The sequence below is a fragment of the Orycteropus afer genome, unplaced genomic scaffold, assembly GCF_000298275.1.
Source record: "Orycteropus afer afer isolate SDZICR_OR568_19922 unplaced genomic scaffold, OryAfe1.0 scaffold00033, whole genome shotgun sequence".
In the NCBI taxonomy this organism is placed as follows: domain Eukaryota; kingdom Metazoa; phylum Chordata; class Mammalia; order Tubulidentata; family Orycteropodidae; genus Orycteropus; species Orycteropus afer.
The window spans coordinates 14873983-14889579 of NW_006921620.1; the positions used below are offsets into that span (position 1 = coordinate 14873983).

General features: G+C 39.0%; 1 protein-coding gene across 1 annotated transcript in view; it reads left to right on the top strand.

Annotated features, from left to right (window-relative positions):
• Positions 1-1985: 1985 nt before the first annotated feature.
• AGL (amylo-alpha-1, 6-glucosidase, 4-alpha-glucanotransferase) overlaps positions 1986-15597 on the top strand; it is a 102143-nt gene continuing 88531 nt past the window's right edge. Inside the window, exon 1 of the mRNA XM_007936094.2 lies at positions 1986-2070. Coding sequence (XP_007934285.1) covers positions 1986-2070 — 85 coding nt within the window. The remainder of the gene's footprint in view (positions 2071-15597) is intronic.

The following is a 15597-nucleotide window of genomic DNA, read 5'->3' on the forward strand; positions in this document are numbered from 1 at the left end:
GCTAGAAGCTCTGCTAAAACCTGTTCAGCATCGTATCAAAATTCAAGCCTCCACTGACAGACAAGTGGTGGGTGGCTGCACATGGGGTACACTGCTAAAATCTAAGCCAGAATCAAACTGGTTTTTCCACATGGAAGGTAAGCATTCTACCTCTAGCCATCAACCAAAAAACCAAACTCATAGTGACCCTATAGGACAGAGTAGAACTGTCCCATACGGTTTCCAATGCTGTAAATCTTTACGAAATCAGACTGCCACAAGTTCTTCCCGGTGGGCTGGTGGGTTCAACTGCCAGTCCTTCAGCTAGCAGTTAGCAGGCAAGCCTTTAACCACTGCTCACCAGTGCTCCTTACTGAACCACCAATGCTTCGTTATCCTTCTTGGACATGCAGTAATTTCACCTTAAAGAAAACAAGATTCTTCTTTGCATTACAAAAGGTTAACCCAAACTCTTTGCTCTAACTTTGATGGCAATCTGGTGCCCTAGAACAGGCCTAGAAGATACAGGTATAAAATCGGTTCAGGTATGTGAATGAATTTCTTCCGGATTTCTAGCCAGTTGCTACTGTCAATGGGAGTTCTGGTAGCAGCTAAATCCTTAACCACTGAACCATGACAGCTCATTAAGACTGTGGCGAAGCCCATTATTTTAGAGAGGGGACAATCAAGCCTCTGAGAACTTGAGTTGGACGAGTCAAAACACAAAACAAAAAAATATAAACACATGGTAGTAGAAAAGAAACTGAAAGCGAGGTTGCCTGGCTCCCACCACTGGGCCCTTCCCATAAAACCACCGCTTCCACCGCATGATTTTAATGTTCCACCGACTGGGAGCAAACAGTCTCGTAACGGAGGGACGTGCCGCTGCCCCAAGGCTGCTCTGTAGCACACAGAAGAAACCCTTGGCCTGGCGGTCGCCCAGACCCTTGTCTAGGCAGCCAGAGCCTCAGCGACCTCCTCGTTCTCGCGAGATTGGCGATCGGGGCGCATGGGTCGAGGCCTCCCGGAAATGGGCAAGCAGGCGAATCGACGCCCACCCGGGGCGTGTGTGGGCGTGTGTGCGCGCGCGGCCCCGTAGGGTCGAGCATGTCCTCGGGGACTCGCGCGAGGCGGAGCTGCGGTGGAGCGCCAGGGCGCTTACACACCCGCCTCCGCGGGCGTCCCGCTCCTCCCCTGCCGGGCCATCACCGCCCCTCCCTTTGCCCTTCAGGGCGTCCGTTCTTCCCCGAGCTAGGGCTGTTGTCAGCGCCTGGACAGCCTATCTTTCTCCTTTTGCTTCCCGTCCCGCCCCTCCCTTGTCTCTAGCACTAGTGTTGCGGGCCCAGCAGTGTCCCAGAAGCTGCACGTATAACTTGCTCGGTGTAAGTGCTAAGAATGCCGCTGGCCTCTCAGAGAAAAGCATTCTTTCTATCTATAGCTCTCTCTGTACATCCTATGTCTGTGGCAGCTATTCCAGGGGCAGCAACTGCTTCCCTGTGTTCTCATCTCCCCATTGGTGGCTTCCAACCAGAATTTGGGAATGGGGAGATCTCCCACCTGTTATCTTTGGGTACACTAATCTCTTGTAAGCAAGTGTGCCATTTGGAGTCTTCAGAGCAGTTTGGATTGGGGTTGGGAAATTTTTCTCCTCCAACCCCAGGCTTTCCTAAACGTATTGCTTTTCTGAGAATGCTTTAGTTTTTTGTTTTTTTTTTTCTTTGTCAGAATCTATAACTCAGTGTTTTTGCTTCGGTCTTATTCATTGTGCTGGAAGGGAGGAAACGACTAGCAATTTTGCCTTATCTGTTCTTAGTATTTGATTCATTCTTTAGCATTGCTCTTCTAGGGTTAAAATATACTTAGAACATGTAAGTGTAACTGAAAGCTCTGGAGAGTTTAAAGGAACAGTTATTTTCTTTATCTTAATTAATTTTTGTTTCATAGGGATAACTCATTCGATTTCGGAGTTTTAATTCTTCCAAAGGATTTCAACTCTAACAGCCAAAATGGGACACAGTAATAAACAGGTTCGAATTTTAGTTCTAAACGAAATGGAAAAGCTGGAAAAGACCCTCTTCAGACTTGAACAAGGTCAGTAGCAAGTTGTTTAATTAGCTTGTGACTTGTACATTTTTAATTCATTGACTGTTGTATTGTTGTTGTTTGTTGTTATATGCCATCGAGTCGGCCCGACTCATAGCGACCTCTCCTTGGGTTTCCGAGGCAGTTATCACAACGGAAGTAGGATTGCCCAACCTTCCTTCCGAGGAGTGGCTGGTGGGTTTGAACCGCCAGCCTTCTGGTTAGCAGTCAAGTGCCTTAGGCACTATACTACCAGAGCTCCTGACTATTGTATTAAATAATAATAATAATAAAAACCTTTAATACGTAATATAATTTCCAAGGCTGTTCGAACCCACTAGCCTATCTGTAGGAGAGAGATGAAGCGATATGCTCCTGTGAAGATCAACAGTCTTGGAAATCCTATGGAGCAGCTCTTCCCTATCCTAGAGGATCGCTAAGAGTTGAAATCAAACCCAGTGGAGGTGGTTTTGGTTTGATTTTCGGAAAGATTGTGCAGTATTCTAAAGACATTAATAATAAATGCTGATTTTAGTAGAAAATATTTTATGTTTTTTAACTATTATAAAATAATAGTTGTCTTTGCATGCTTAAGACAGAAAAATTATGTACATGGTCAGGAAATTGACCATATTACTTTTCATAGCATTTAGTATTGTTAAAACTTTGTAAACTACTTTGTATAGTTGTAGTTTTGCCATTTTATACCTCATACCTTTACCCTGATGAATGCTTGAGTTTATAAAATCGATCACAGAAAAAAGTACAGTATAGTAAACTACTTTTTATGGTTGTTAAAGCTCTCATGTATGAAGAAAGTAGAAGCTGAAAATAATACTTTTTTTGCCAAATAAAAAGTAGAATCATTGATCAGGTTATATTGAAATGGGTTTGAAATGTAACTTAACAAACCAAGTTACATTTCTGTAAGAGTGATTATATAACTGCTTCATTTTCTTAGTTTTAATAAAGTTATTATTCAAGATTGAAAAATGTTTCACTTACTAATATAACTCATGAAACAGAAATTTAATATGTGAAAAAAAATCCTTTATATTCGTGCTTACCAAATGGGCACTAATAGTCCTAAATATTTCTTTAGAATTTATTTTTTATTATGCAAATATTTCAAGAGTTAAAAAATTTGGGGGTGTGGGGAATGCCAGCCAGCAAATGTATTATCTCCGTGACAAATCCTTATCTTCTTCCAACTTTATTTGGCATTTAAGATCACTAAGTACTTAGTCCAATTTTTGTTTTCCTGACTCTGCACTTTTCTAATTTTGAACACTTCTGTCAACTTGGTGTCTCTTGCCGGGTTTCTCTTCCTTCCACATTTTAATTAATTGTGGGTGTCCCCTAGAAATATTTTCATTTTCTGATCTCTTACCCTCAAATGGGAGTCTGGTAGTATAGTGGTTAAAGCATTTGGTTGCTAACTAAAAGGTTGGTGGTTCAAACCCACCGGTCACTTCACAAGAGAAAGATGAGACAGCCTACTTTCATGAAGGTTTACAGCCTTGAAAACCCTGTGGGGGTCGCTATAGGTCTGATTCCACTCCATGGTAGTGGGTTTGGTTTTCTTGGTTTGCCCTCAAATAATTATATAGCCTGCTGGCCTCAGCTGTTGCCTCTATGCTAATGACTGTTTTGGAAAGAAGTGTCTAGAGCTGTGCTTTCTTCTTGGAAGCCTATGAGTATAATGGCAAGTGTAGGGAACCAGAGTTGTGAAGACACTGACTCCAATTCTGGCTCTGCTGCTAACAAACTATTTGGCTTTGGGAAAGTCACGTTAACTATGAGCATTAGTTTCCTTATTTCAGAAATTAGAATAATAATTTCTGTTCTTTTACCTTCCTTGTTGAGAATCAAAATTTGTCATTTATAATATATGGCTTTATAGGGATAAAAGGGGCTCTGGTGGCACAGTGATTAAGTGTTCAGCTGCTAATTAAAAGGTTGATAGTTTGAACCCACCAGCTGCTTCACAGAAGAAAGATGGGGCAGTCTGCTTTGGTAAAAATTCCAGCCTTGGAAACCCTATGGGGCAGTTGTACTCTGTCCTTTAGTGTTGCTGTCACTCAGTAAAGATTCAATAGCAATGGATATTGTTTTTTTGGTGATAAAGCCCTAAATAAAACCTAACTCACTGCCGTCGAGTCTGTTCCAACTCATAGTGACCCCTCCTTGGGTTTCTGAGGCAGTATCTCTATGGAAGTAGATTGCCCAGTCTTCCGAGGAGTGGCTGGTGAGTTTGAACTGCCAGCCTTCTGGTCAGCAGTCAATGCCTCAGGCACTACACCACCAGAGCTCCTTACTGTCTGGGCTTTGTCCCAGTATTATGCAATAAGATTTCCTAAGGAGCTCTGGTGGTGTAGTGAATAGGGCATTTGGCTGCTAACCAGAAGGTCAGCCGTTCAAACCCACCAACTGCTCCATGGAAGAAAGATGGACAACCTACTTCCATAAAGATTTATAGCCTCAGAAACCCAATGGGGGACTCACTATGAGTCAGAACTGACTCAATGGCAGTGAGTTTGGTTTTTATAAGGTATCTACTACAAAAAGAATGTGGAAGTGGCATCCTCTGATCTCTAACTTCATAAGGGGGGGATAGAATCACCATTATTAGCAGCATGCTGTCAAGGCTGATTCCTATTAGGCAGAGGTTAGATGTACTGCCACCTTCCAAATGTTTTGACAATTCTCACATAACAGCCCCTCCTGTGGCACTATCTGCTTCTTATCTAGATTCAATAATTCGTTGCAATGGCCACACAAAACTCACAGGCAATATTTACATTTATAGGGTTTATTAGGGAAGCAATAGGTTACAGTTCAGGATCAAAAACAACTCAGGGTATAGTTCTTCAATCAAGACAGCTTCTTCTCAGCCTTGCCATAGGCACAGTTCTTCTTGGCCTTGGCCTCTGGCCTGCTCAGGCCAGTGTTACAAAGCTCTTTGTCAGAGTGCCTAAGGCATTTGACTACTAACCAGAAGGCTGGCGTTTCAAACCCACCAGCCACTCCTCAGAAGGAAGACTGTGCAATCTACTTCCTTAGTGGTACCACCTTGGAAACCCAAGGGTGTGTCACTGTGAGTCAGAATCAACTTGATAGCAGTGAGGTTTTTTTTTTTTAAAATGACTGAAGAGTCACCCCATTCTGCCAAAGGAACTCAGCTTTTCTTGCTTCATGGGCTGGGAAGCCTGCTGCTCTGTCTCATGCCAGTCTCTTGGTTCTGCTGACTTTGCTGTCTCTCTGCCTAGGAGGTCCAGCACAGGGACATCAGGTCCGAGGATGCATTGCACTCCTTTCTTTCTGCCCTGATGGTAGTGAGATCCCTCTTTCTGCCTCTGGGATGGCTCATTTTAAGTCTAGTGAGATGGAAATGACTAATACCTACATTAGGGTTCCATATACTTTATTTCCATGGTCCCACCCCCACAAGGGTGCCATGTATCTTATTTACTTTGTGAACAAGCTGTCCCATGCCCTTGGTGGACCACAAGCATTTCACACTGGCATAGTTCCACCTAGTCATCTGGTGGGAGTCACAAAGACCATAGCTAAAAGAGCCAATTACGAAGTAATTCACTGCACCTTGTCTACACTTGGTTGGATATACTTAACATATCCCAAACCAAACTCAGTGATTCTTCTCAGTCTTCCCTATTCCCAAGCATCCTTTGTATACAGGCTTCTTTGTTTATTTTAGTGATGTGTCCATTTTCCTAGATTCCAAGGCTAGAAACCTTGTGTTTTTCTTTGATGATTTCTTCTCTTTAATTTCAATCTCTCTTTAAGGCATATATTTCTTTCCAAATATCTCTGCTTGCCCTTCTGTCTTTTCTATAGCATCTTGCTTACTGATGCCAGAATAAATTCTTATACAACCCCTTCTCCTTTTCATTATTTGGTATATATGAAACCAGATATAAATATTTCTACCTGACTTCCAAGATACGCTGTAATGGCACTCTGCCTTCTCTAGGTGTGGTCCAGTGAATTACTTGGTATGGATTTTCTAGCCATGGTCTTTGTGACTCCCACCAGATTACTGGATGGGACCATGCAAGTAAGGTATATGGAACTCTAATGTGGGGATTGGTTAGTTTTGTCATTCTGCTAGACTTAAAATGAGCTCTACCAGAGACAGAAGTGGGGAATCTCACTGCCATCAAGAGAGAATAGCCAGAGCCGGGGTGGAGTGGAACCCATCCTTGGACTCGAGATCCCTGCACTGGACCTCCTTGGCAGAGATGCTCGGCAGAGACACTCAGCAGAGACACCTGGCAGAGAAATGGCAGCAGTGGAACCAAGACACATGAAACAGAGCAGTGGGCTTGGTGGCCAATGGAGCAAGAAATTTGAGTGCCTTTAGGCAGGAACCTTGCTGGCGGAGTGGGGTATACCTAGGTCTACCTATTGACAGAGCTAAAAGAGCTTTGTAAAACTTGCCTGAGCCAGGCAGAGGCCAGGCTAAGAGACCAAGGGCCAGAGAGGCATGTCCTGATCAAAGAATTGTTTCCTGAGTGCTCTCCTGAACCTGAATTGTAGTCTGTTACTTTTCTAATAAATCCCATAATCATGAGTATTGTCTGAGTTCTATGTGGCTGTTACAACGAATTATGGAACCTAGTAGGAGTTCTGGTAGCGTAGTGGCTAAGACACTTGACTGCTAACCAGAAGGCTGGCGGTTTAAACCCACTAACCACTCCTTTGAAGGAAGGTTGGGCAATCTACTTCTGTAGTGATACTGCCTTGAAAACCCAAGGAGGGGTCGCCATGAGTTGTCTTGGACTCAACAGCATATAACAGCAACAACAATAGTAGAGAAGTAGTGAGTGCCTGGAACAGACAGTTGGTGTCAGAATTGGTAAAAAGACTGGAGGGTGGTGGCATGTCTGGCCTTATAGGAAAGCCTTAGATTGTTAATGATGACTCTGTCTCCCCTTTGTGAGGTTGGAGGAGGTCAGAAAATCCTGACCCCATGCCCTTTTGCACTAGATAGGCTTGTCTCTCACTGTTCCCCATTATTAGTGTCCTACATCCTTACAGTCCTCCATTCTTTCCCTGCTCATTCCCTCCACAGTGGGTATTCTCATGCCCATCCTCACATCCTACTTACTCCCTGCCGGATTCCTATATATTCTATATTTTTACTAAATCCCTTTTGCTGTCATTCTATGTATCACCTTCTTTTCAGGTTTCAGTTAAAGTTCTACCTCCTTCATGAAGTCTTTCCATAATTGTTCACTGCTACCTTTTTTCATTGATTTTAAATTACACACTGAGCAGAGAACAGTTAAGGGATGAACAATGCAGTAGTATTTAAAGGATTATTACTCTTATAGAATTTAAGATCTCTGAGGATAAGGTCAGCATTACAAACTTAGTACAATGTACAGCAGTTAAAAATACTTGCTGATTGATTACTAAAACTATCAAAAATTGTAAATTCAGCTAAGCTATTTGAAGAAAAACACTATGAAGGGTTTTGAAAAGAAGTGAGATATCATTGATTCTATAACACTTGTTAAAACCAGTAAATACATCCAAATGATATAAGTGGAAATATGTCAGACTCTTTTGTAAAATAATCATGAGATCAAATCATTAGTAGAAGATAATTTGTAATGTAAAAAATGCAGAGAAGGAACCTTGGAGACAATTATTGAGAAGGCTTTTTATAAAAATAAGTCAGATTAAAGGTAAGGGTTTAACTACATCAGAATTAGGAAAGGGGACAGATATAAGACATTTCAGAATTCATGGGACTTGGTAGCCAATTAAAAGGAGCTTTGGTGGTGGAGTGATTAAAGCATTTGGCTGCTAATCAGAAGGTTGGCGGTTCAAACCCATCAGCAGCTCCATGGGAGAAAGATGAAGCAATGTGCTTCAATAAAGATTGACAGCCTTGGAAACTCTATATGGCAGTGCTGCATGCTGCTTTGTCCTATAGGGTAGCTATGAGTCAGAATCATTGATAGCAGAGGTTGGGTTTGGTAGCCAATTAGATTTGAAGAAAAATTCTGGATAATTTGTACTTCTTTTTGTATTTAATTGATTACCAAGCTTTCTTCATTCTTCTTTCCTTTTCTATTTAAGAAAGGATTCCTCATGAGATCAAAAGGGCAGCATTTGCCCAGGGATAAAGCTAAGAAGGCAGGAAAGAAGGATGAAAGGAAGTGGTAAACATAGGGAGTTGGTGAGAAGAGTCTTTTTACTTTGTGGGTATTGCAACAAATGTCACAAAACAACATATGTATGAATTGTTGAATGGAAAATGAATTTGCTCTGTTAACTTTCACACAAGTCACAATTAAAAAAAAGGGGGGGAGGATTCCTCATTTCCAAGACTAATATCTGTATGTTGTTGTTAGTTGCCGTTGAGCCAATTCTGATCCATAGCAAACTACGTGTGCAGAGAAGAACTTCTCCATAAGGTTGAATGCAGATTGCCAGGTCTTTATTCCACGGTGTCTCTGGGTGGGTTCAAACTGCCAACCTTTCAGTTAGTCATTGAGCAATTAACCGTTTGTGCCACCTAACCAGAAAATCAAAGTTACTGCGATTGAGTCTATTCCAGTTCATAGCAACCCTGTAGGATGATGTAGAACTGCTCTGTAGGGTTTCCAAGGGTTAAGTTTTTATGGAGGCAGACTGCCTCATCTTTCTTCTGCAGAGTGGCTAATGAATTCAAACTACCAACCTTTTGGTTAGCAGCCAGATGCCTGAACCACTGTGCCATCAGAGCTGCTTTTTATGCCATCTAGGGACCTCAATATCTCTCTAGAGTCTTACAGTTTAACATGTAACTCAAACTCACTCACTGCCGTTGAGTCGGATCTGACTCATAGCGACCCCTCCTTGGGTTTCTGAGGCAGTATCACTACAGAAGTAGATTGCCCAATCTTCATTCCAAGGAGTGGCTGGTGGGTTTGAACCACCAGCCTTCTGGTTAGCAGTCAGATGCCTTATGCACTATGCCACCACAGCTCCCCAATTCAACATGTATGAGAATGAAATAATTATCTCTTCTAACCAAATCCATAGACTTTCTCCTGGCAGAATAATGAACAAAATCATATTCCTGAAGCCTGAAATAATTCTTCTATCTTTTATACAAATTGGTAAAATTTATAATTTTTACAATTTAAAAAATTGTTTATGTATAAAATTTCCTTGATTATGAGCTTGAATTTTTATAAATTGAGTGGAAGGGAGAATATATAGAGGAAAATTTAGTTTACTAGATGTGACAGTTCACTCACATCTTGCTAGTTGTCTACAAGAAGGATGTGGTTAATCTGAGAAGAGTACTCCTAGTGTTAGTATGAGGAATAAGATAGCCACACCATGTACTGGTGTGTATGACCTATGCTAATTTTAGCAGACTAAGCAAATAATTATGAAATCTGATTACTCTTAAGCACTCTAATGTTTCATTTACTGTATATAAAAATTATAGCTTCAGTTATCTGTATTAGAGGTCTATAGGTAGCATAGTGCCTAAGGCACTTGACTGCTAACCAGAAGGCTGGCGGTTCAAACCTACCAGCCACTCCTGGGAAGGAAGGTTGGACAATCTACTTCCGTGGTGATACCGCCTCAGAAACCCAAGAAGGGGGTCACTATGAGTTGGATCCGACTTGATGGCAAATAACAACAACAACAATGTGAGCATGCACTGAGCTACATATATGAGTACAGAAAGAAAATACAGTATTTTATCTATCTGTATATTTTAGTTATAAAAAAGTAATTAAATTTTGCTAATATATGAATTGACACACTCAGCTTTCAGTTCCTATTTAGGTGAATTCTGAACCAAAAGAAAAAAAATGTTCTCTGGAAGAATAGTGGGTACTGTAAGTCCAGGAAGGGTCCACAGTCATACCCTCATTTGTTGGTTTTGAGTATATTGCCATGATTTGCTGTTTTACCTAAGCCAGGTTAAGTAGATGTACAGGTTATATCATCTTAAATAGTAGAATATTTACAATACTGTGTAACAATAGGTAGCGTAACCATGAACATCTGTTTTACCTCACAGAGGCTGTCAGACTTAAAGATAAATTATGAAAGTGTTTGAAATTTGTTTTCCTTTTCAGGAATGGCAAGTGGCTTAGAAAATATTTTCAAATATACTTAATATATACTTAATTTGACCCTTTGAGGTAAATGCAAGTGAGAAGTTAACTGCTATACAGCAGAAGTCAGCATGTTTTTTTTTTCCCTGTACAGGGTCAGATGACAAATACTTTCAGCTTTGCATTTGTAGTGCAGAGCCATTGTAGCATGAAAGCAGCCACAGACAGTACACAAATGAATGGGCATGGCTGAGTTCCAATAAAATTTTACTCATAAAAACAGCCTGCTGCTGCATATAGTTTGCCAACCCCCATATAATGCCATATATAGGGTTTTATCCTTTCACCATATTTATTCAATCTGTATGGTGAACAAATAATCCAAGAAGCTGGACTGTGTAATGAAGAATGTGGCATCAGGATTGGAGGAAGATTCATTAACAGCCTGTGATATGCAGATGACACAACCTTGCTTGCTGAAAGCAAAGAGGACTTGAAGCACTTACTGATGAAGATCAAAGACTACAGCCTTTGGTATGGATTACATCTTAACATAAAGAAAGCAAAAGTCCTCAAAATTGGGCCAGTAAGCAACATCATGATAAATGGAGAAAAGATTGAAGTTGTCAGATACTCATTTTACTTAGCTGCACAATCAGTGCCCATGAAAGCAGCAGTCACGAAATCACGTGGCATTGCATTGAAAAAACTTGCTGCTAAAAGACTTCTTTACAGTGTTAAAGAGCAGAGACATCACTTTAAGGAGTAAGTTGTATTTTGAGTCGCCTGACATGCATGTGAAAGCTAGTCAATAAATAAGAAAGACTGAAGAAGAAATTGATGGCTTTGAATTATAATGTTGACAAAGAATATTGAATATACCATGGACTGCCAGAGAACAAACAAATCTGTCTTGGAAGAAATATACCTGGAATGCTCCTTAGAAGCAAGAATGGCAAAACTTCCATATCATGTACTTTGGACGTGTTATCAGGAGGGACTAGTCCCTGGAGAAGGACATCATGCTGAGAAAAGTAGATGGTCAGTGAAAAAGGAAGAATCTCAACAAGATGGATTGACAGTGGCTGCAGCAGGGGCTCAGGCATAGCAATGATTGTGGAGATAGCGCAGGACCGGGTAGTGTTTTGTTAGTGGACATCGGGTTGCTGTGAGTCGGAACTGACTCAATGGCACCTAACAATGCAACAACTATAACAGATAGTGATAACATTGTGAATATTGATTTTTAGAAATGTTTTAATCACGTGACTTTTACCCATGACAAAATTTTCTACACTGTTTAAAATCTGCGAAATAAAAGATTTACTTAGATTTCAAATAATCATTTAATATGTAAGAATGGAACATGGAAATCTTCAGATTGAGTTTGTTACAAGTGATAGATATCAAGGATATCAAGGAAAATATACTCTCAGTCAAACAATGGAGAGGCCTGCCAGCAGAACAACTACACCAGGGAGATGCACTCCTTCGGACAGTCAGCCATGGGAGAGCAGAAGGGCAGCATTTGCACAAGGAGAAAGGTAGGAAGGCACAGTGAATAGGTTAGAAGAACACAGGGAAAGGGTAACCGCAGAGAGGAAGGGGGAAGAGAACTAATACATTGTGACAATTGTAATCAATATCATGAAACAAAATGTGTGTGAATTGTAAATGTAAAACAAATCTACTTATAACATTTTCACCCAAATCACAATAAAAAATTTAAAAAGAAGAAAACTATAAATTTACTAGCCATATTTCAAAAAAATCTTTATGTATTTTGGAATGTGTGTTGATTTTGTTTTTTTAACCTTTGTACTGCAGTTTCTCTGTCTCCTTGTGTAATTATAAAACAATATTTGTATAAACTTAACTGGGGAAAGTTATTTAAATATTCTCAAGCAATTTCTGATATTTTTACATGTTTAAAATGACACCATTTCTCTTGATAAACTTAATTTTTGTAAAGATGTGGGTATTTGTGATTCTCATATTCACCAGGTTTTTCACTTTTTCAGTTTGTCCATTCATAATTGTATTTCCAATGTAAAAATGATATTTTACCACTTATAGAATTGTAGAAATGCCCGAAGAGCCCTTTTTATATGATTTTTGTTTTAATACAAAATTGGGATTATACTATTTAAACTATTGTGAAACTTGCTCATTTTTCCAACTTGTACTTTTATGTTGTGTGTATTTTATCTTCCTGCTTGCTGTACCCTTTTTTTTCAGCCATACCTTTCTCCAGAGTTTCAAAAATAGATGAATAAAATTAAAAAGCAGAATAAGGTACATAAGGCCATGTTATTAAATATGTCTTGATAATATGATTTATAATGGCTTTATAATATTGTTCCTTGCAGATGTAGCATAATTTATTTAATCATTCCAAATCATTAGATATCTGGATTCATGTCAGTTTATTTTATTCTAATAAATGAGACTGTTACATACTTCCTTATAATCTGTTTACATTACTGATTATTTTCTCAGAAAAGATATCTCTAAATTACTAGATTTAAAAATATAAACTTTATTAATACTCTTCATATATGAAAGCCAAATTGTTTTATAGAAAAGTTTATGTGTGTAGCTACTTGGAAAATAGCTTAACTAGATTCACTCTGCAGTATAAGAAGTAAAAGGGAGCAAAAGTTACTTAATAACTTGATTGGAGTAATTCTTTTCTTGCTTTCTAAAGCCATTTACTATGTCTGCTTATAGAATTAACCCTTTTATCCTTATTTAATGCCCTTCTTTATCCCTGATAATTTTCCTTGCTCTGAAATCTGTTTTATCTGAAATTAATACCGCTACTCCAACTTTCTTTTGATTAATGTTAACATGGTATAACTTTCACTATCCCTTTAAATTTTTTTCCTAAATTTTGTTTACTTGTGGAGAATATATACAGCAAAACATACAGCAAGTCAGCAGTTTCTACATGTAGAATTCGGTGCCATTGATTTCATTGTTCAAATTGTGCAGCCATCCTTACCCTCCTTTTCTGAGTTACTCCTTTCTAATGAACATAAACTCACTGACCCCTGAGGTTCCTATCTAATCTTTCGATTTACCATTGTCAGTTTGATCCCATACAGATAGTTCTTAACAGAGCACGATGGTCAAGGCAGACATTTTCTTCTAGTGAACCATTGTTTGGTTTTAAGATAACTTTAGGAGATATTTTTGGCTTAAAATTTAAAAATTATCTCAGGGCAGTAGTTTCAGGGGTTCATCTGTCTAGCTACAGAAAGGCTAGCATCTATAAAAATTTAAATTTTTTTCTACATTTTCCCCACTTTTGATCAGGATTCTTCTATGGAATCTTTGATCGAAATGATCTGTAATGGTAGTTGGGCACCCTTCACTTTTGGTGTCATGGCAAAGGAGGTAGTTGTTCATGTAGGCAAGTAGGCACACATTCCATTTTCTCTTCTTATTCCTAATATTCCTTCTTCCTCTGTTACTTCTGATGAATAGAGATAAATTGTTGTGTGTTGGTTGACCACTTGCAACTTTTAAGACCCCAGGCACTATGCACTAAACCAGAAAATGTAACAGAAGCACTAAACATGTTATTAGACCAATTAAGCGGGAAGTTTCATGAAATTATGACCCTATGCCTCCAAACCAAAGAACCAAATCCCATGACGTTTTTGATTATACATAAACAGCCTCAGCAGCTGCGTTTTTTTTTTTTTTTTTTTTTTTTGGTCATTGTTGTATATGTATCTATCATAGAACTTTTGCCAATTCAACTTTTTACTGATGTACAACTTGACAGCAATTACAATAAGGTTGACAGCTATGTAACCCTACCCTTAATGTGATTTTTCCATCACCATTAATCCCGCTTTTCCTGTCCCTTCCACTCCTGATAACTGCTGATAAACTTTGGTCTGTGTATATTTGCCTTTTCTTGTCTTTTTATCTAAGTGAAGTCATATGATATTTGTCCTTTTGTGATTGGCTTATTTCATGCAGTATAATATAACATCTTTAGGCTCTATCCATGCTATATCAAGACTTCATTTCTCCTACTAAGTAGTATTCCATTGTATGTATGTATCACATTTTGTTTATCCATTCATCTGTTAATGGATATTTAGGTTGTTTCCACTTTTTGGCTATTGTGAATAGTGCTGCAATGGATTATGTAATATAATAACAAATGCGCAAACAGCAAAAGACAAGTAAATGAGACCTCATAAAAATTTTTAAAATTTGTTCATCAAAAGACTTTACTAAAAAAGTGAAAAGCTGCTGAATAGGACAATATTTTCGGAAACCATATATCCAACAAGAATCAAATACTAAAAATACATATAAAACTTCAAAAACTTAACAACAGAAAGACAAACCAATTATAAAATGAGGAAAGGACTTGAATAGACATTTCACCAGAGAGGACATTCAAATGGCCATCAAACACATGAAAAGTTGTTCAGTGTCATTAGTTATTAAAAAAAGAAAAAACAACCAAACCCACTGCCATCGAGTTGGTTCCAACTTATAGCGACCCCTGTTGGGTTTCTTAGGTGGTAAATCTTTATGGAAGTAGATTGCCCAGTCTTCCTTCCATGGAGCAGCTGGTGGTTTTGAACTGCCAACCTTCTGGTTAGCAGTCAAATGCCTTAGGCACTGTACCACCAGAGCTTTTTAAGAGACATCCAGATCAAAACCACAATAAGATACCATTTCTCTCTCACTAGGATGGCTAAGAGAAAAAACAACAAATATAAATAACATGTTGGCGAGGATGTGGGGATATTGGAGCCCTTATCCATTGCATAGCCCTTGTGGAACACAGGGTGGTAGTACTGTATGACCCAAGAATTCTGCTCATAGGTATATACCCAAAAGTCTTGAAAGTAGATACTCAGACAATTGCACACCTGTGTTCATTGTAGCACTATTCACAGTAGCCAAATGGTGAAGACATCCCTTTACTTTTAATCTGTGTCTTTATATTTAAAGGTGAGTTTTGTGTAGACAATATATGTTTGAGTCTTGTTTTTCCAGTCTATTCTGATAGTCTATATGTTTTAATTGGTATATTTAGATATTCACATTTAAAGTGATTATTGCTATACTGAAAAAATTAAAATCTACATTTGTAACTGTTTTTCTTTGTTGCCCTTGATCTTTGTTTCTTTTTTGTTTTCCATCTTTTTTTCTTTCTTTTTCTGGCTTAAATTGGAAATTTTGTTTGGTTACATTTTCTTCTTTCTCTTAGCATAGTCATTGAAGTTTGCTATATGTATTTACAACTATCAAAGTCTACGTTCAAATAACACTATACTACTTCTCTGGTAGCATAGTGCCTAAGGCACTTGACTGCTCACCAGAAGGCTGGCAGTTCAAACCCACCAGCCACTCCTCGGAAGGAAGGTTGGGCAATCCTACTTCCGTAGTGATACTGCCTCGGAAA